At 35.2% G+C, this 21,362-nt stretch overlaps 1 protein-coding gene across 3 annotated transcripts in view; it reads left to right on the top strand.

Moving 5' to 3' along the window:
* SLC4A10 (solute carrier family 4 member 10) overlaps positions 1-21,362 on the top strand; it is a 317,528-nt gene that overhangs the window by 264,170 nt on the left and 31,996 nt on the right. For all 3 annotated transcript variants that reach the window (XM_060016683.1, XM_060016684.1, XM_060016685.1), the window contains 4 exons: positions 12,568-12,673; positions 18,139-18,300; positions 19,843-19,956; positions 21,200-21,359. In XM_060016683.1, the coding sequence (XP_059872666.1) occupies positions 12,568-12,673; positions 18,139-18,300; positions 19,843-19,956; positions 21,200-21,359 (542 nt within the window). The remainder of the gene's footprint in view (positions 1-12,567; positions 12,674-18,138; positions 18,301-19,842; positions 19,957-21,199; positions 21,360-21,362) is intronic.

The raw sequence follows: 21,362 nt of genomic DNA, 5'->3' as shown, positions 1-21,362 counted from the left end.
TTTAGCCTCTGGATCCTCGAAAGGCTTAATTTTAAGGGACAAGTTCAGAGGGAAAGGGAGTGGCGAGTTTCAGAGAAAAAGGGAACTTCAGTGAGAGAATTAGTATGGTGGAACTGAGGGTATAGAGGAGCTGTATATGGCATAGAAGGAAAGGAGGAAGGTAGCACCAGAGGCAAAGCCTGAGATAAAGAAGCCAAAGAAGAAGAGCATGAGGCTTAGGAAGCCATTTTATCTTTCTTTCTTTCTTTGCCTCAGTAAAACTTAAAGTCCTATTTTGCAGAGAGGCGGTTTTAGGCTCTTGATAACATTTGGAACCCTCAAATTACCAATTGAAATATGCATTCCATTCAGTTTTGGAAATTTTAGAGCTATGGTTGTCCAATTCAGCTTTAAGAAAAGTTAAGTTTGGAGATATAAAAAGTTCCTCATAATCGCCATTGATACTGTAAATTGCCTTTGTTTGGGTCAATCCATTTAGTTAGAAATGTGCCTGAGGAAGAATCGTGGTTTTCAAACAAAAATTGGCCAGGGTCCCTGTAAGAGGGGGACCCTCAAAATATTTAGATAACTGGGATCCCATTTCTTGGAGGGTTTCTCTAGAGTAAGAGAATAATTTTCAAGGAGCTCAAATAGCTGAAATAGCTTAAACAGCCCAAATAACCTGCAGGTCTAATACCAGCCAGTTCTAAGGGAACAGTCTAGTCCCAGAGGAGCCAGGCCAAAAGCTGCTCAGCACAGTTCCAATAGAACAGCCCCTATTCAAAATGGAATTGGGCCAAAGGCTGAACTGGCACAGTTCCAATGAAACATCCCCCTGTTCCTGAAGAAATGGGCCAAAAGCTAGCCAGTTCCAGGAGGAACAGCTCCTGTTCCAAAAGGAATGGGCCGAAGGCTAGCCAGTTCCAGCTGGAACAGTCTGATTTCAAAATCATACCAAAGTGCCAAATGAATACTCACATACAGAGCAAGGCCTTAACCAGAAAGGAAGAAACCTTAAAATAGATCCTGAATAAAACCTGGAGAGCTTCAAAATGCAAAGTGGATGGAAGCTCAAATCCAGGAGAAAGACTAACCCTCAAAATCCAGGGTTGATGAAAAAAGCAGTGAGCAACAAGGGCTCAATATTGGTACCACACCTGTTTGCTCACCAGCCTCAGAGTTGTTGGGGGTTTTCTGGGGATTCTCATAAGGGCCATCAAATTGTTGACCTAAAACAAATAGACTGCCAGTTGTTTCTCTAGCAAAACAAAACAAAACAAGGGGGGTTATTATTCAGGATCTGCAAAGAATTTCAATTTGGGATCAGCAAGCATAACAACGTGCAAGCCCCCTGCAAAAATGGAGAGAAGAACTCTTCTAGAGGCGGAAAAGGAGTTGGGAGGGCCATAGTAAGCAAACAGTCCATGGCTTTTCATTGGCTGAATTGTGACAGCCTCTCCCTGGATGAGCTCTTGACAGGAAAGAGGAGGAAGTCTTTCTTCTTCCTACTGAGCTCTAAAATTGTCTTGGGGCATGTAGCTCCCCCATCTGGTCTCCCAACTCTATTTACATGAGGTTTCCGTTTATTAATTGTTTATACTTTAAGAAGAGATAAATAATTCTACCTTTCCTTTCAATTCTCTGTTCTTCCTTCTATCTCCCTACCCCTGATTCTATTGTAGTGGTTGTTAACATATCTTTTATTCTCTAACCATAGTTAAGTGTTAAACAATTTGCCTAAAGGTTGATTCTAAAAAACCTTTTTAAAACCACATTTTAAAAACCTTTACATAGTTATAGCTATTTAAATATTTCTCACTCTAGAGTCAAGTAGTGTGCATAGGTTACATTTTCTTCTCTATGGCTCTAGTATCATGACTCCTATGGCATTCAGAAAACAACATTCTTCCAGAATGGTAGCATAAGGAACTCTAAGGACCCTCTCACTGGTGAAACAACTTTACTGGTGAAAGTCATTCTAGAAAACAATAATAGAAAGTCTCTGGAAATTGTTTTAAGAGCAGATAGCACTTATATGGGAATCTAAAAAAAAATGGTACAATGAACATATTTACAAAACAGAAACAGACTCACAGACTTCGAAAACATACTTATGGGAACTTCCCTGGTGGTGCAGTGGTTAAGACTCTGTGCTCCCAGTGCAGGGGGCCTGGGTTTGATCCCTGGTCCAGGAACTAGATCCCACATGCATGCCGCACCTAGGAGTTCGCATGCAGCAGCTAAGGAGCTGGTGATCCACAACTAAGGAGCCCATGTGCTGCAACTAAGAAGTCAGCGAGCCGCAACTAAGGAGCCCACGAGCCACAACTAAGGAGCCCACCTGCCACAACTAAGACCCAATGCAACAAATTAATTAATTAATTAATTTAAAAAAATCTCCCTGACCTACCTCACACCTGAAGTTCCTTTAATAGGAAACTACATTTAAAAAAAAAGAAGAAGAAAGAAAAGAAAGAAAACAAACTTATGGTTACCAAAGGGAAAGGTGGGGGGGAGGGATAAATTAGGAGTTTGGAATTAACATATACACACTACTGTATTTAAAATAATCAACAAGGACCTATTGTATAGCACAGGGAACTCTACTCAATCCAGTATTCTGTAATAACCTATATGGGAAAAGAATCTGAAAAAGAAGGGAGATATATATATAACTAAATCACTTTGCTGTACACCTGAAACTAACACAACATTGTAAATCAACTATACTCCTGTATAAAATAAAAATTAAACTAAATTAAAAAAATAATGGAAGTTCTGGTGAAAAGCAATTAAGAGGAGGTAGGTAGCTTTATGAGAGACACAGGCTAAACAATAGGCCAGCTACTATACCAGAGAGAACCAGGAAAAGAGACAGCTAAGGAGAGTCCTCTTGGGGCCAGAAGAACCTCAAACAATGACCTCAACTGCAAAGGAGCTAGAGTTTAATTGCATCATACCACCAGAGCATTTTATGCCCCAGGTTTCTGTCAAAAACAATAGCACAATCAGCGAGCAATTAATGGAGCCTAATAACTGAATATATGTGGTAAGCTGTACAGCAACCACTAAGAAAATAACTAAAAATATATATAGTGAAGAATAAAAACCCAACAGTGTTCTTAACATCATGGCAAAATGAATCTTCTTTTTCAGCATTTCATGAGCTGCTCAAAATCATTATATATTTCAGTTTTCTTCCTCTTTGGAACATGTCTTTCTTGTAAAGCCTTTTATTTTTCCTGGAATTGCTGACTACCTTCTTTTGCTCTGGGCTTCTGTGCTTGAACGTCCTCTAGCTTCCCCAAGAATTGAATAATTCTGTCCTGTTAACTCTTTATTAAAAGTTTAAGTGTAGAGTACAGCAGATGTTGCACAGCAGATCTCCAGAACTTTTTCGTAGTGCATAACTAAAACTCTGTACCCATTGAACAGCAACTCCCCATTTCTCTCTTCCCATCCCTGGAAACCACAATTCTACTTTCTGTTTCTATAAGTTTTACTATTTTAGATACCTCATATAAGTGGAATCATGCAGTATTTGTCCTTCTATTTCACTTTGCACAATATCCTTAATGTTCGTCCATGTTGTAGCATATGACAGAATTTCCTTCTTTTTTTTAAATGGCTGCATAATATTCCATTGTATGTATATATTATACTTTTTAAAATCCATTCATCTGTTGATGGACATTTAGATTGTTTCCACTTCTTGGCTCATTGCAAACAATACTGAAATGAACGTGGGAATGCAATATCTCTTCAAGATCCAGTTCTCTTTGGATCCAGAAATGAGATTGCTGGATCATGTAGTAGCTCTATTTTTATTTTTTGGTGGAACCTATAGAGTGTTTTCCATAGTGACTGCATCATTTTACATTTCTAACAACCGTGCACAAGGGTTCCAGTTTCTCCACATTCTCACCAATACTTCTTATTTTCTGTTGTTTTGTTTTGTTTCATTCATATTGGTCATCCTAACAGGTGTGAGATGATACTTCATTGTAGTTTCAATTTGCATTTCCCTGATGATTAGTGATGTAAAAAATCTTTTCATATACTTATTGACCATTTGTAGATCTTCTTCAGAGAAATGTCTATTTAGGTCATTTGTCCATTTTTATTTTTATTTATTTATATTTTTTATTTTTCTTTGTCCATTTTTAAATTGAGTGATTTGTTTTATTGCTATTGAGTTGTAGCAACTCCTTATATATTTTGGATATTAATGCCTTATCAGATACAGTTTGCATGTATTTCCTCCCATTCCACAGGTTGCCTTTTCATTCTGCTTATTGTTTCCTTGGCTATGTAGAAGCTTTTTAGTTTAATGTAGTCCCACTGTCTATTTTTGCATTTATTACCTGTGTTTTGGTGTCATATCCAAGAAATCATTGCTAAGACCAATGTAATAAAGCTTTCCCCATTTTCTTCTAGAAATTTTATAGATTTAGGTCTAATGTTTAAGTCTTTTATTTATTTTGAATTGATTTCTGTGTATGGTGTCAGATAAGGGTTCAATTTTATTCTTTTGCTTGTGGATATCTGATTTTCCCAGCATGATTTGTTGAAGAGACTTCAGCATTTCCCCATTGTGCAGCTTTGCCATTCTTGTTGAAGGTCTTTTGACTGCATGGGCGAGAGTTTATTTCTGGGCTCTCTATTCTGTTCTATATATCTGTCTTTGTTCTAGTACCATACTGTTTTTATTACTCTAGCTTTGTAATATATTTTGAAATTAGGAAGTGTGAGGCTTCCAACTTCATTCTTTTTTTCTCAAGATTGTTTTGACTATTCAGGATCCTTCATGGTTCCATATGAATTTTAGGATTATTTTTTCTATTTCTATAAAAAATGTCATTGGGATTTTGGTAGCGATTGCACTGAATTTGTAGATCACTTCAGGTAATATGGGTGTTTTTAACAATATTAAGTCTTCCAATTCATGAACACATTTATATCTTTCCATTTATTTGTGTCCTCTAAGATATGAAAGACTTTTACACTTAAAACTATAAAAGTCTTTCATATCTTTGGTTAAGTTTATTTCTAAGTATTTTATTCTTATTGATGCTATTCTAAGTGGGGTTGTTTCCTTAATTTCCTTTTTAGATTGCATATTGTTGTTTATAGAAACTCAACTGAGTTTTTTAATGTTGATTTTTTTTTTTTTTTTTTTTTTGCGGTACACGGGCCTCTCAACTGTTGTGGCCTCTCCCATTGCAGAGCACAGGCTCCGGACACACAGGCTCAGCAGCCATGGCTCACGGGCCCAGCCACTCCGCGGCACGTGGGATCTTCCTGGACCAGGACATGAACCTGTGTCCCCTGCATTAGCAGGCAGACTCTCAACCACTGTGCCACCAGGGAAGCCCCTTTAATGTTGATTTTTATCCTGCAGCTTTGTTGAATTCATTTATTCTAACAATTTTTTTATATATGGAATTTTTAGAGTTTTCTTTGTATTAGATTATGTTATCTGTAAGCAGAGATAATTTTACTTCTTCCTTTCCAATTTGGATGCTGTTTTTTCTTACCTAATTTCTGTAGTAGGACTTCCAGTACTATTTTGAATTGAAATGGCAGGATTGAGAATCCTTGTCTTGTTCTTTATCTTAGAGGAAAAGCTTCTGGTTTTTCCCCAGTGATTCTGATGTTAGCTGTGGGCTTGTCATATATGACTTTTACCATGTTGAGATAATTCCCTTCTATTCCTAGTGTGATGAGTGTTTTTCTCATGAAAGGGTGTTGAATTTGTCAAATGCTTTTTGTGCATCTATTGAGTTGATCATGTGATTGTATCCTTTGTTCCATTAATGTCATGTATCACAATGATTGATATTTGTTTGTTGAACCGTTCTTGTGTTCCACGGATAAATCCTACTTGGTTATGATGTATGATCCTTTCAATGTATTGTTGAATTTAGTTTGTTATTATTTTGTTGAGGATTTTTGAATCTATATTCATTAAGAATATTGTTTTTTAGTTTTCTTTTGATGTCTTTTTCTGGTTTTGGTATCAGGGTAATTCTGGCTTCATAAAATGAGTTTGGAAGTGTTCCCTCCTCTTCAGTTTTTTGGAAGAGTTTTAGAAGGATTGGCATCAGTTCTTTAAATGTGTGGTAGAATTCGCCAGTGAAACCATCTGGTCATGGGCTTTTCTTTGTTGGGAAGTTTTTGATTACTGATTCAAACTCCTTACTAGCTATAGGTCTGTTCAGAATTTCTATTTCTTCATGATTCATTCTTGATAAATTGCATGTTTCTAGGAATTTATCCATTTCTTCCAGGCTATGCCATTTGTTGGCTTGGAATTGCTCATAGTAATCTCTTATAATCCTTTTAATCTCTGTGACATTAGTTGTAACATCTCCTCTTTCATTTATAATTTTGAGTCTTTATTTTTTTTCTTAGTCTAGCTAAAAGTTTGTCAATTTGTTGGTTTTTTAAAAAAACCAACTCAGTTTCATTGATCTCTACTGTTGTTTTTCTAGTCTCTATTTCACTTATTTATGCTCTGATGATTATTATTTCCTTCCTTCTGCTAACTTTGGCCTTTGTTTTTCTTCTTCTAGTTCTTTGTGCTTTAAAGTTAGGTTGTTTATTTGAGAATTTTCATCTTTTTAATATAGGCAATTATTGCTATAAACTTCCCTCTTAGTACTGCTTTTGCTGCATCCTATAAGTTTTAGTATGTTGTTTTTGTTTTCATTTGTCTTAAGATATTTTCTAATTTCTCTTTTGATATCTTCTTTGGTCCATTGGTTGTTCAAGGATATGTTGCTTAATTTCCATGCATTTGTGAATTTTTTAGTTTTCCTTCTGTTATTGATTTCTAGTTTCATTGCACTGTGGTTGGAAAGTATACTTAGTATGATTTCAGTCTTCTTACATCTGTTGAGACTAGTTTTGTGACCTAACATGTGATCTCTTTTGGAGAATGTTTTGTGTGTGTTCGAGAACTCTGTGTATTCTGCTGCTGGTGGGTGAAATGTTCTATATATGCTATTAGGTTCATTTGGTCTATACTGTTGTTCAAGTCCTCTGTTTCCTTATTCATCTTCTATTTGGATCTATCCATTATTTAAAGTGAGGTATTGAAATATCCTAATATAATTGTGTTACTATCTATCTTTCTCTTCACTTCTGTCAATGTTTCCTTCATATATTTGGGTGCTCTGCTGTTAGGTGCGTATATCTTTTTAATTGTTGTATCTTCCTGGTTAATTGACTCTTTTAGCCTTATATAATGTCCTTCCTTGTCTCTTTTGACAGTTTTTGACTTAAAGTCTATTTGTCTGATATGATTATGACCCACCCTGACACCTGCTCTCTTTTGGTTACCATTTGCATATAATATTGTTTTCTATACTTTAACTTTCACTCTATGTGTGTTCCTAAATCAAAAGTCTCTTCTAGACAGCATATAGTTAGATCTTTTTTTTATCCATTTAGTCATTCTATGTCTTTTGATTGGGGAGTAAAATCCACTTACATTTAAGTACTTATTTATAAAGAAGAACTTACTATTGCCATTTTATTAGTTGTTTTCTGTCTTGTAACATTTTTGTCACCTGCCCCCTTTCCTCTCTTTTTTACTTCCTTTGTGTTTTGTTGATTTTTTTTTTTTTTTTAGTAGTGATATGTTTTGATTCCTTTCTTATTTTCTTTTGTGGATGTTCTACACAAAAAGGGATTTTCTTTTTGGTTACCATGGGGCTTACATAAAACATCTTATATTTACAACAATCTATTTTAAGCTGATAAAATTAACTTCAATTGCATACAAATACTCTTCACTTTTACTCCCCCCTTGTTACACTTTTTATGTTATTGATGTCAAAAATTACATCCTTTCATATTGTGTATCCATTAACATATTTTTATAGTAATAGTGTCTAAAAATACTTTTGTCCTTCAACTTCTATACCAGAATTAAAAGTGATTTATGTACCACCATTACAGTATTTTGTATTTGTCTATATACTTACCTTTATTAGCAAGCTTTATACTATCATATGTTTTTGTGTTGCTGTTCAGCGTCCTTTTGTTTGAACTTGAAGGATTCCCTTTAGCATTTCTTATAAGGCAGATACAGTGGTGATGAACTCCTTCAGCTTTATTTTTGAAACCTGGGAAGGTTTTATTTCTCCTTCATTTTTGAAGTCCCCCATTTTTTACCAGATATAGTATTCTTGGTTGGAAGTTTTCCCTTTTAGCGCTTTGAATATGTCATACCACTGCCTTCTGGTCTGTAGAGTTCAGACTGAAAAATCCACTGGTAGTATTATGGAACTTCTCTTGCACATGGTGGTTAGCTTTTCTCTTGCTGCTGTTGAAATTTTCTCTGTATTTGACTTTTAACAGTTTGATTATAATGTGTCTTAGTATGGATTTCTTTGGATTCACAATGGTTGGAATTCATTGGGTTTCTTAAATATGGATGTCATTTCCTTCCCCATTTTGGGGAAGTTTTGGGGCACTATTTCTTTAAATAAGCTTTCTGTCCCTTATTCTCTTTCTTCTTCTTCTGGGGCTCCCATGATGCATATATTGATTTGCTTATGATATCCCATGTGTTCCTCAGGCTTTCTTCACTCTTTTTCATTCTTTTTTCATTTTGTTCTTCTGACTGAATAATTTCAAGTGACCCGTCCTCAAGTTCACTGATTCTTTCTTCTGCTTAATTGAGTCTGATGTTGAACTCCTCTACTGAATTTTTTAGTTCAATTATTGTGTTCTTTAGCTCCAAAATTTCTATTTTGTTCTTTTTAAATATTTTCTATCTTTTTGTTGATATTTTCATTTTGTTTATGCATCATTTTCTTGATCTCATAGAGTATCATTATAATGGTTATTTTAATTCTGTCAGGTAATTTATATACCTCTGTTTCTTTAAGATAAGTTTCTGATTTATTTTATTCCTTTGTATGGACCATGTTGCCCTGTTTCTTCATGTGTCCCATAACTTTGTTTTAGGATTGGCACATTTGAAATAACAGCCACCTTTCATAGCCTTTAGGAACTTGCTCTTTGTGCAGAAGACTCTTATTAATCAGCTTGACTAGAGATTCTGGGGGCCTCTCTAACCCTTTCTTGGAGGGAAGGGGATGCAAATTCTCTGAGCCTCGTGTGTGCAATTTCTCAATTAGTATTGCTGGTTTCTTTTTCCAGGGGCTCATAATATTTTGCTCCCTCTGAGAACAAGGGATAGCAGAGAATCTTGCTACTGTAAAACCATAGAACTTACAGTAGCAAGATTCTCTGCTATCTCTTGTTCTCAGAGGCCTCCAGATATCTACCATATGATGAGTCCCCATCAGCATCCCAGGTTAGGTGAGACAGTTGCCATTTTATGACATTTTATGACAAGACAGATACCAGTTCCTCAGTAGCCCTCTGAAGAGCTGGAATGTCAGATGCAGCCTCTATTTTCTCTTCACCCCCAGTGTAAAAAGTGTAAGCCAGGGTATTCTCTACCACTGCTGAGCTGTGCCAGCTTAGAGGAGGGGCCGATGCAGTTAAAGTGAAATTGCTCTTCTTACCTGTTTGAATGTGGCTGTTCACAGCTTTGCACTCAGGTACTGCAACATCTTAACTGGATTCTGGAATTCTCGTCACAATATTTTGGTTCATATATTGTTGTTAATTGAAGTTTCTATGGGGGAAGGAGCACTGGGACTTTCCATTCAGCCATCTTGTGATTTCACTTCTTCCCTGGTTCACTCTTGGGCTCTACCATACATTTGTCATTCTGAGAGTTCTTTCACTGCTTTCTTAGGTTCGAAAACACTCTTTCCTTCATCCCAACATCTTCTCTTAGTTCAGACCCTTTTTGGGATTCTACTTGGCAGGCCAGGTCCTTCCTTTACTGCAGTTGGAAGGATATATATATATCCTATATAAATTTATAAATTTTATATGTATATATATTTATGTTTCTATGTAAATATTTCTATTTTTTTAAGTTAGTCATTAGGAGCAGACTGCCTAGGTTTAAATTCTGGCTCTGATGTTTCTAGCTGTGTAACCTTGGCCACATCACTCGTGCCTTGATATTTTCATGTGATTAATACTACCTATTTTAAGGATTAAACATAAAAGTACTATTATTGTTAGTATTACTCTTCTGTTCTGCTTTTACAAACATCCTGCTTTCATATGCTTTTCATATTCCATTTGTTTACATCTCTCTTTTGTTGATATTTCTCCTCATGTTTCTTTTTATATTATTTCTTTGGTTAATGAATTCTAGGTAATGAGAAAATAAACATGTGTGTTCAGTCCTCTTTCTTAAGCTAGAAGCCAAACCTGATTTTTAATTTTAGAAAATATTCAGTGATTTAATGGTTTTAGTGTTATTTTTTAATAATTTAAGATATTTTTAAATGAAATTATTCTCTCTCTCTTCATATATTATCTTTACCGTATTTGCCTAGTGATCTAATGACCTAGAGTCAAAATTAAACAGGAATTTTCTTTCTTTTGATAGATTCTCAGTGATAGTAGCAAAACTGTTTTAATGCTGGTCAGAATTTAATTCTCTTTAAAGCACTGGAAGCAAAATAAAGACTATCAGCATGTTAGAGAAAAGCCTAGTGTTTTTTTTGTATTACATTAATTGAAAGTTAACAGTTTTATTACATCTTATGAAAAACTGAAAAATGAACCAGAAAATAATGATGAGAACCATGATGATGATGGCAGCTACAATTTCAAAACTGCATAAATGTATACCAGGCACTTAATATATATCATGTTACTTATTCTTCATAATAGCTCTACAAGGTAAGCATTTCAGTCTGCATTTTATTTATGAGGAAACCAAGATTTAGAGTGCTTAAATAATTTGCCCCTGGCCACACAGCCAGTAAAGGACAAAGGCCTTTCTGACACATAATCTTGTGTTCTGGGATTATGTACAACTAATCTGGGACTTGAGAACCTATAGATTTGAAGAAATTGCATTAATGAATGACTATTACTGCATCTCAGGGGACTGTTTCCCTTTTGCTGTGTTTCCTCCCTCTGATACCATGGTGGTCACTGTAGCTGCTCATAGTAGCTAATACTGCCATGTCTCATTCCCTTAAAATCCTCATCAACAACTTTCTCATTGGAATCCTCTGTTTTTTTAGAGGCCCAGCCCCATGTGAGCCCAGGTGGGGAATACTCTAACATCTCTTAGTGAGAGCAGGAACATGCCTGTCTGTATTGCCCAAGTTAAGGAGAGTTTCTTGTAATAATAGACACTCAGTACACTTTGAAAAATGAATGAGTGGTGGTAAAAAAAAAGAACAGACTAAAATTCCTGACGTAGGAGACAGAAGAGAGGGCTTCCCTGGTGTCACAGTGGTTGAGAGTCCGCCTGCCGATGCAGGGGACACGGGTTTGTGCCCTGGTCTGGGAAGATCCCACATGCCACGGAGCAGCTAGGCCCGTGAGCCATGGCCGCTGAGCCTGCGTGTCCGGAGCCTGTGCTCCGCAACGGGAGAGGCCACAACAGTGAGAGGCCTGCGTACCGAAAAAAAATAAAGAAGAAGAGAGACTGTTGCTTAGGCAGAGGAATTTATCAAGTAGAGACTGTAAAATATTTGCCTACAGAAATAATGGCAGTTGGGTTCTACAGTTCAATTAATATCACTAAAACAGCAATCCAGCTAATATACAAGTTATGTAGTATATATGTGGCTTAATCTGAGAGCCCAACCACTATTTTTATAAAATGCTTCTATAAGAAAATGCTCTCTGAAGGGCAAATAATAGACTTATGAATGAATTTTTCAAACAATTTGTAAATTGAAGTTAACATCTAAGACAATTAACTTATTGATAATCTTTGCTTTTGTCTTCTCATTTACTTACAAAGTTATAAAGAACATGAGATCAAAAGCTGTTTTTTATTACATAACAGTACCACTTTGCCCAGCTTTTTCCTATTCTCTCTGCTCTTACCCCACCCAGCGTTCATCATGTTACTTTATATGTAGTAGCTATTCAAAAATCTTTTGCATACTGATTGTTTGATTTTTAATAGAACTATCCCTCATCACAAAGAAAGTATATCCTGAGATACCTAGGGTTCTTGCTTCAACCTAGCTTTAATTTTAAATTACATTGCAAAATTCTAAATGATCTCTAAAATATGAATTATAAACTCCAATTTTAATTGATATAGTTATACAGTATTAATAAAAATAAGTAATTATAATAATACATTTCAGTGTTTATAATTTTTTCCCACTTGACTTATAATTTAGAGGCAAATGGTTATTGTAAGGTCTAGAAAGCATCTTGGTTTAAAAGGCCTCAAAAGCCCTGTGTTCTAACCTACACTTTAAAAAATTTCCTCTGATGGGGACAGAGAGGGAATGACCTCTCATTCCAGGAAACATTAGAAGTGATCTAATCCTAGCAATATATCTGTCCTCTGTCTGAAAATAGTGTGTTTTGGAGTTTAGGATGACCTACCTACTTATCTCTCAGATGGAGGAAGGCTGTGACTGGGGAAGAAGGACCCATCACACATTTGTTTTAAGCATGGTGACAAAAAGATACTTCACAAAAGACACTGTTTTGCCTTTGCAGGTGTAACTGTGTGGAACCACATAATCCTAGCAATGATACTTTGAAGGAATGGAGGGAGTCCAATATTTCTGCCTCTGACATAATTTGGGAGAACCTAACTGTGTCGGTAAGTGAAACATTGAAAAATAAGTCATGGACTTCCCTGGTGGCACAGTGGTTAAGAATCCGCCTGCCAATGCAGGGGACATGGGTTTGAGCACTGGTCCGGGAAGATCCCACATTCCACGGAACAACTAAGCCCATGTGCTACAACTACTGAGCCTGCGCTCTAGAGCTCACAAGCCACAACTACTGAGCCCGTGCGCATAGAGTCCATGCTCTACAACAAGAGAAGCCACTGCAATGAAAAACCCGCACACCACAACCCGCTCGCCACAACTAGAGAAAGCCCGCATGCAGCAACAAAGACCCAACACAGCCATAAATTAATTAATTAATTTTTAAAAAAGAAAAATAGGTCATACCTTGAATCTTATTACTATAAGGGCTTTTATTGACTTTTTGAATGAATTATTGCCACTAAGTTAAGTGTTTTAAACAAATACTATTATAAAAGTGATGGTTTTGATTTCATTCATTTCAAGTATGCAGAAGTTTACTGGGGTTTTCTTTCATTATTAAGTTTTTCCAGTAGTTATTAGGCCTGAGTTACTCTGAAAGCACACATATATGGCATAATGTGACTAGATTAACTGAAAGCACATTAAATAAGAGTAGTGTTGACCTAAATGAAACCGTATGGCAGAACTAAGTCAGCCTTCTGTGTAAAGAACCCAGAATGCTTTTACTTTACTCTGTAATACTGCTCCAGCTGTTCAGAATATGTTAAGGGGGAGGGGATGTTTGTTAATATTTTAGTGTAAATATTGAACTTTTTGGAAAAACAAAAGTCACTTTTCTTAATAAAATTCTGGCACCTCCCTCAGGAAGATTTTCTTACTTCCATTTTCTCTTTATCCTCCATTCAAGAAATAGAATGGCAACATATTTTTCACCTATCAAAGTTAAATCTTATACCTTTAAAAATATTTTTGGCTTTCCTCTTTTTTTGTGGTATCTTTTTTCCCCCCTCGTAGCTGAATTTCTCAGTTCTTCTTAATCTCTTGCAATATTTGTGCACCTCCTTTTCCATCTACATTTGCATCCTTTACTTCTGGTCAATCAAATCTCATAATTGGAAAAATCGAAAGTGTTCTGGTTTTAATAAGTATTAAAATCTGAGTCATTCTAGTTTCTTCTCTATTCTTCCCAGTTACAAACATTACAATCCAAAGCTTCTGCCACTTTATCTACCCATGTAAGCTCAAATCCCATTATAACCATGGGCATAAAACTATATAAATTCTAGTTCATTTTATGAAAAACATATCATTTAGTAAGTGAACCAGTTAGTGACACATAGAAATCTTTTTTGTTGTACAAATGTTATAAAACTCTAAACATGATTCTTGTAAGAGCACTTGACCTATTGCCTATTTTATCAATTTTCCTCATTAAATATTTTCTTTCAGAATCAAAATCAAATTACTTACCTTCTGTTTAAAATTCTATCTTGATCTATATTTTACTACTTTTCCTCTTATGCTAGTCATTTGCTCTAAAATAAGCCTTCACTTACTTTTGTTGTTTTCTTCTGTTATGGTTAACATTTATTCTGTCCTATTTTTCTTAGAAAAAATAACATTACCAAACTGTTTCCTTTCAGAGAGCCATTTAAATCGATCAGTAAAAGAAATGATGAGCTGAACAAGAAAGAATGCTATCGTTATGCAGAATTTAGACATGGGATTGTGGTTGGTCCATTCAGCAGTGCATCTTCCACTTATATTTCCCTTTTGTAAACTATAAAGATATTATGTCTTGAGTCCCTTGCTTTTGTCCCTCATCTTGGTGTCCCCTACAATACAGTAACCCAATAATCTCATCTCTAAATTATTTAACATGATAATTTACTCTGTGTTTTATAGTCTTGAATAATTTAATATTAAATAATAATATTCATTCCATGTAGTAGCAAACCCTGAATCATAACTTTCAAAGAGACTCATAGCACAATTGATCTAGCTAGCCATGAGTTAGTTTTAAATATTAGAAGTTTTAGGGTCAAGCAGAGTACAGTGAAAAATATTTTGCAATCAAAGCAAATCTTGAAAAAACCACTGTGGTTTTTTTTCTTGAAGTTCTGTACTGGGAGTTAACATTCTGGCAGAAATTTTCATATTATTTTTCATTAGTTAAAAGCAGTTTTTGCAATAGGTAATTGCTAATCTTGACCAGAAATAGCATTTATCACCAAAGGGAATGCTACATAATGAAAAAATCTTACAATTTTTAAGTCAATGAGGGCCATAAAATTGTTTTGTCTTAATTGTTATTCTGGGATTTCTTTCCTCAGCATAACCATTAGTATCATCAAAAACATTGTATTAATAAAGCACTGTGCTAATGGCTATTATAACTAGTTTTGTAAAAATAGTCATGTGATATCTACTTTGTATATTATTCACGTGATGATTTTTAATTGAATTGTTACATAACTCATTAATTGTCATTTATACCTTGCTAACTCAGCAAGGGCAAAGAACTTTAGCTTTCGTTGATTCTCCCAAACAGCTGTATGCATAATAAGTGTTCAATAAATATTTAATGATCGTTTTGAAAAATAGTCTCAAATCACAGATTTACTATTTAATGTAAATATCTTGTTTTGGTTTATTTTGTTTTCCAGCTTTATTGAGGTATAATTGACAAATAAAAATTGTGTATATTTAAGGTATACAATATGATGTTTCGGTATATGTATATGACGTGAATGATTACCGCAATCAAGCTAATTAACATATCCATCACCTCAAATAGTTACCTTTTTTTTTTTTTTGGTGAAAACAACTAAGATCTACTCTCTCAGCAAATTTCAATTATTTAATGCAATATTATTAACCATAGTCACCATGTTATACATTAGATCTTCATAATTTATCCTGCATAACTGAGAGTTTGTACCCTTCGGCCAATATTTCCCCATGTTTCCCTGTCCCCAGCCATTAGTAACCATCATTCTACTCTCTGCTTCTGAGTTTGACATTTTTAGATTCCACATGTAAGTTAAATCATATAGTGTTTGTCTTTCTGTGTCTGGCTTATATCAGTCAGCATAATGTCCTCCAGATTCATCCATGTTGTTGCAATGGCAGGATTTCCTTCCTTTTTAAGGGAATGATATTCTGTTATATATTTATACAACATTTTCTTAATCCATTCATCCATTGACAGACATCTAGGTTATTTCCATATCTTGGCTATTGTGAATAATGCCTAATTCAAGTGTTTTATAGCAAGCTAGAACACTTAGGTTTCTATGTTTATATATATTTTTAGCAGTATCTCAAAATCTGTCATTATAAAGGAATTCCTAGGCGAGGTTTAAAATATTCACAAGCAATTAACTAGCAATTGGTTAAGAATCGTTTTAGTGCCAGAATTACATATTTAGCTTATATATAAGTAAGGGGCAGGACACTAATGCCAACTTTAATTTCTTATTTTATCAAACTTAATTTTTACCAACTTATAACACTGCTGAAACTTAGAACGTGTTGAAGAATAATTAGTAGAAATGAGTTTGTCAACAAGCAGTTTTTCATTTTTGTAAGTGAAACCATATGTGAGACTCAAAATAAGAGAACAGGATTTGGATTTAGTTTTCTCTTCCAAATCTCAGTACTTGTTTTGTGTGTGTGTGTGTGTGTGTGTGTGTGTGTGTGTGTGCGTGCGCGTGTGTGTGTGTTAAAGGTACAGTTAGTATAAACCAGAAAATAAATGTAGAATTTAGTAGTTCACAATTTTTCCTTTTTAAATAGCATACTGTCCCCCTAAAAGGAAGAAAAAATAAATACGCTTTTCGAATTTGCTTTGAATTAAAGTAACTAGGCAAGCTATTGGCAATGTATTATAGATTATAAGACAGTTAAATGATCCTTTAAATGGTTTCTATGTTCCTAAGATTTGAGAACAAGACCCAGCCAAGTCCAAGACTTGGAGGACTTTTATATCTGCACAAAAGACTGATCACAAATATTTAGATAATGTGTTTACAACAGAGCTTCTAGCTCCTCTTTGTATTTATCCATTCTTCTTAACCATTACTTTGCTTAGTAATTGCTATACTAGTATCTCTGGACAAGGGACAAGAGACCAGACTAAAAAATTCAAGGATTCATTTTTGCTACTTTATCTATTTTAACAGAGTTTTGAAAGAAGGAAAATTAAAGCTATAATTAAGGCCTGGGGGATTTTTCTTTGGTTTTTCAATTAGCCAAGTCATTGTGCTCTATATTAAAATAGATAATTGGAATTCAACTTTAGCTAGCAAAGAATGTAGCATTTGCAGTTAGATTAGAAAAGGGAATGGAATTGTGTTAGATAATTATAAAGTATACAAACAATATTTCTCAAGAATCCTAGACTTAGGGGTAGCTGCCCCAAGTAGATTTTACTAGTTTGTTTTTGGATAACCATGTAACAATCTGTGATTTAGTCTAGAATCTTTTGAAGGTATTTGTTTTCTGCTATACAAGGACTCCAGGGCCTGAAACTTTGTTCATTGGACAGTCTCTGTTGGTGATCAGTCCGTCAGTCCATATTTTTCTCTAAGATCTTTAAGTATATGGCACAATTCAGTTTCTGTTCAGGTCCAGATATCTCAAGTACTAACAAGGTCACTGGATCACTTAAACCATTCTTTTCTCTGTTTTGAAATAAAAAATTAAAATTTAGTGTTCTAATCTTTAAATTAAAATAGTAAAAAGCAAAACGTTTTTAAAAAGTTTTAATTTCAAAATATTAATGTTTAAAATGCTCAGTTTTTTTCCTCCCAAGAAAGGAAATTTTTTTGACTTTGCTGCCACCTCATGGCTAAGGCAGCAATTAGAAATGATCCTTCAGAGGCTTATAAAATATATACCAGGAAAAAAAAAAAGACCATGAAGAAGTCATAGTAAATATGAACTTTGCATTGCTTCTATACTTTTTTCTCTTTTGTTCTATAATTTAAATTTGAGCCCCATCTTTGACTTTCAGTTTCACTCCAGTAATAATGTATCATAGTTTTTTGTTGCTTTTCTCACCTTTCTTGGGAGCTTTTGGACTAGATAATTCTACAAAATCATTGTTCTTCTTTAATAATATTCCCACCAAAGGAATATCATGTTTGTATCACAACTCTGCTGCCACCCAGCAGCGGTGAGCCCATAGCCAATTACTTAACTTCTCTACACCTCAGTTTCCTCAGACATGAAATAGAAATAATAACAACTACCTATTTTATAGGGTTGATGTGAAAATTCATTAAGATGGTGATTGATAAATCAGTTAGTTTCATAGATTTAAACTTAATTTGAAAAGGCAAGAATTTTAGAAGTGGTTCATATTGCTCACTACCTATGCAACTAGGAGCCATAACTGAAAACTTCAGCAACTCAACTGCAAGCGATCTTAAGATGTTAGTTTTCTGAAAGAAACGTGTCCACCTTTTTTGCTTAATAGCTCCATTTGTTTTCCTTCCTCTGGCAGGAATGCAAATCATTACATGGAGAGTATGTTGGACGAGCTTGTGGCCACGAGCACCCATATGTTCCAGATGTTCTATTTTGGTCAGTGATCCTGTTCTTTTCCACAGTTACTCTGTCAGCCACACTGAAGCAGTTCAAGACTAGCCGCTATTTTCCAACCAAGGTACTTAGACTACAATTTTTCTGATCAAAACGTGAACCAACATAAAGCATGTTATGGAGTCATGTGTGTTTTAGGACAAAAGAAAGAGCTATTGCTGTCGTTAAAGGAGCCAGGAAAAGGTTTTTGTGTGATTGAGCTGCCAGTTTAGGAGTGGGCATGGTGAGGGAGGTAAGAGAAAGCATTCTGTGATACAGTGCTAGGAGTACACATTCCCTCCAGGCTTATCTCCTAACTTCAAATCCCAGAGATAAACTCCCACTTTCCCACTTTCATTTTTGGAACTCAGAAGCACACACTGCATTACTGATTGTCACTTTCTTGCCCAGTGAACAGTGGGAACTATTCCAGCCTGACAGACACCTCATAGGAGCCACTGTTACATTCTGTAATTGGGAAAGCCCCTGCAAGACTCATTGGAACACTATCCTCTTTTTCATTTTTAAAGTGTCAGTCCCTCCGCCTAACCCACCACGTTTGCATCTGCATATTTGGAAAGGAAAGTAAACAGAGAAACAGCTTAGTTCAATATTTAACACTGCAAAGTAACACCTATAAGGTCTGACTCAGCCAAAAAAGAAGGAAGGAAGGAAGGGAGGGAGGGAGGGAAGGAGGAAGGAAGGAAGGAGAAAAGAAAAAGAAAGAAAGGAAACAAGAAAACAAGCTTTTTAGGGATGAGCTAAAAATTGTGATGAAAATTCTACTCTGGGAAAATGTTTTAAGAACTGCTGTTTGAGAGAAACTTCTGTTTTTCTTACCTCTTCCTTCCGTAACGTGGAAGATTCATTTCTTTCCCCCCAAAGCTTAATTTGATTAATATAGAATTATGTTTTTTGTATCAAACTCCTGCATTTTGTATGTGTTTGTGTGTGCGTCATAAAGGCAGCCTAATAAAAGGCAGATCTTGTTGATTATTGTTTAAGAATTTTTCTCAATGAAGGCTTTATAAAAGAGAAATGGCTTTAAAAACTGGCTTACATAGAATAACTTTTAAATTTGCTTACTCTGTTGTGCAAATTACCTGCTGCCATACTTGTAGCTCAGATAAACTAACTAACTTCAATAAAAATAGATAATTTTATTTTATGGTATTTCAGGTTTATGATATTAAAATGTTACCTACGTGAGAAAGAGTACTAAAATATAGCGAAATTCTAGCCATGCAACCTTATTCTGTGAAATAAATATTCACATACTGGAATTCATAATAAGCTTAGATTTTTATCAGCACTGCTGATGTAGTGATATTGTATCATGCAAGATTCCCATAATAAACTTAGATTTTAAATGAAAACAGCACAATCACCATTGTAGCTATTCCATAATGCCTCATTTTGAAAATGTTGAGTGTGTATTCATCCTAATGACAGAGATACATAAATATAAATATGACAAGAGTTAGTAGTAATATTATAGTATGCGTAAAATATAATATTATGATATTATGTCATAAAGTGTTTATAACGTGTGATTCTAGATTATGTTCCTGAGTATTCTTCACTATTTATAGTTCCTTCAAGTGACAAGTGTTTTCATTATGTTTAGGTGCGATCCATAGTGAGCGACTTTGCTGTCTTTCTTACGATTCTGTGTATGGTTTTAATTGACTATGCCATTGGGATCCCATCTCCAAAACTGCAAGTACCAAGTGTTTTCAAGGTGAAGTTATCATAGGATTTACTATCATCTCTCCATCTCTGTAGGTCTAATTTTTATTCAGATGATGGCTATAACCCTAGTTCTTGGGATTTTCATGAAAATATAAAGAATATAGATTAATATAACAGTAAATAAAATGCCCACAGCATGACTAAAATTTTGGCCTAATATTAAAAAAATAGAAATCACAGAAATGGAAACCTAGAGGCAGCTTGAAAAAAATTTCTGTCAATTATTCCAGCGGGAATATCTATATTCTTAAAAGATAAGGAAGCATTTTGAAAGTAAGGGTGACGCACAGTGGATAGGCCTTGGAAACAGATAAAATTAGGTCTGGAATAGAGTTCAGACCATGTTACTAACTATGCAACCTTGGGCCAGTTACTTTACCTCTCTGAACCTGTTTTCTCACCTATCAAAAAGAGCGAGGGGGCTTCCCTGGTGGCGCAGTGGTTGAGGGTCCTCCTGCCGATGGAGGGGACGCGGGTTCGTGCCCCAGTCCAGGAGGATCCCACGTGCCCGCGGAGCAGCTGGGCCCCTGGGCCATGGCCGCTGGGCCTGCGCGTCCGGAGCCTGTGCTCCGCGGCGGGGGAGGCCACAGCAGTGAGAGGCCCGCGTACTGCAAAAAAAAAAAAAAAAAAAAAATAGCTAGGGACTTCCTCAAAGAATGGTCAAAATGATTTCCTTTGGGTCTCATCTCAGGCACCAGCCATGTTTGAACCTTTCCCTGAGCCCATGATGTGACCAAACGTCTTTTTGACATTATTACATAGTGACCTGGATACACGTCTAAAATAAGAGTTATACACAGTGGTCAATGTGATATTTGTAAATGTAAATAAATTTGCCAATCATAAATGATAAATATTAATATGATTTTATTTAATATAGGTATTGATTGAGAACACAAATTTGTGAGTCAGTTTGTCAGAGCTGAAATCCTATCTCCACCACTTACTAGCTTTGGGACCTTGAAAAATTTACTGAACCTCTCTATGTCTCAGTTTCCTTATCTGTATCTTCTTTAGACTGTTGTGAAGAAAAAAATGAGTTAAAATATTTAAAGCACTTAGAATAGTGTCTGGTACCTTATAAATGCTTTGTGAATATTATTATTATTAAATATATAATTCACTTGGCACATCAGTTTATAACTAGGGTTTTCCTGGTATTATCTGTAAGACAATTTGATTAGGTATTCATTAATCCAGTTAATAACTGTGCATTCTTTAATTTTTCACAGCCCACAAGAGATGATCGTGGCTGGTTTATTACACCTTTAGGCCCAAATCCATGGTGGACAGTAATAGCTGCTGTTATTCCAGCTTTACTTTGTACTATTCTAATTTTTATGGACCAACAGATTACAGCCGTCATCATCAACAGAAAAGAGCATAAGCTAAAGG

This window comes from Delphinus delphis, chromosome 7 (assembly GCF_949987515.2).
Source record: "Delphinus delphis chromosome 7, mDelDel1.2, whole genome shotgun sequence".
Taxonomy (NCBI): Eukaryota; Metazoa; Chordata; class Mammalia; order Artiodactyla; family Delphinidae; genus Delphinus; species Delphinus delphis.
The sequence above is the reverse complement of the archived record's forward strand: the minus strand, read 5'-3'. Positions and strand labels throughout refer to the sequence as shown.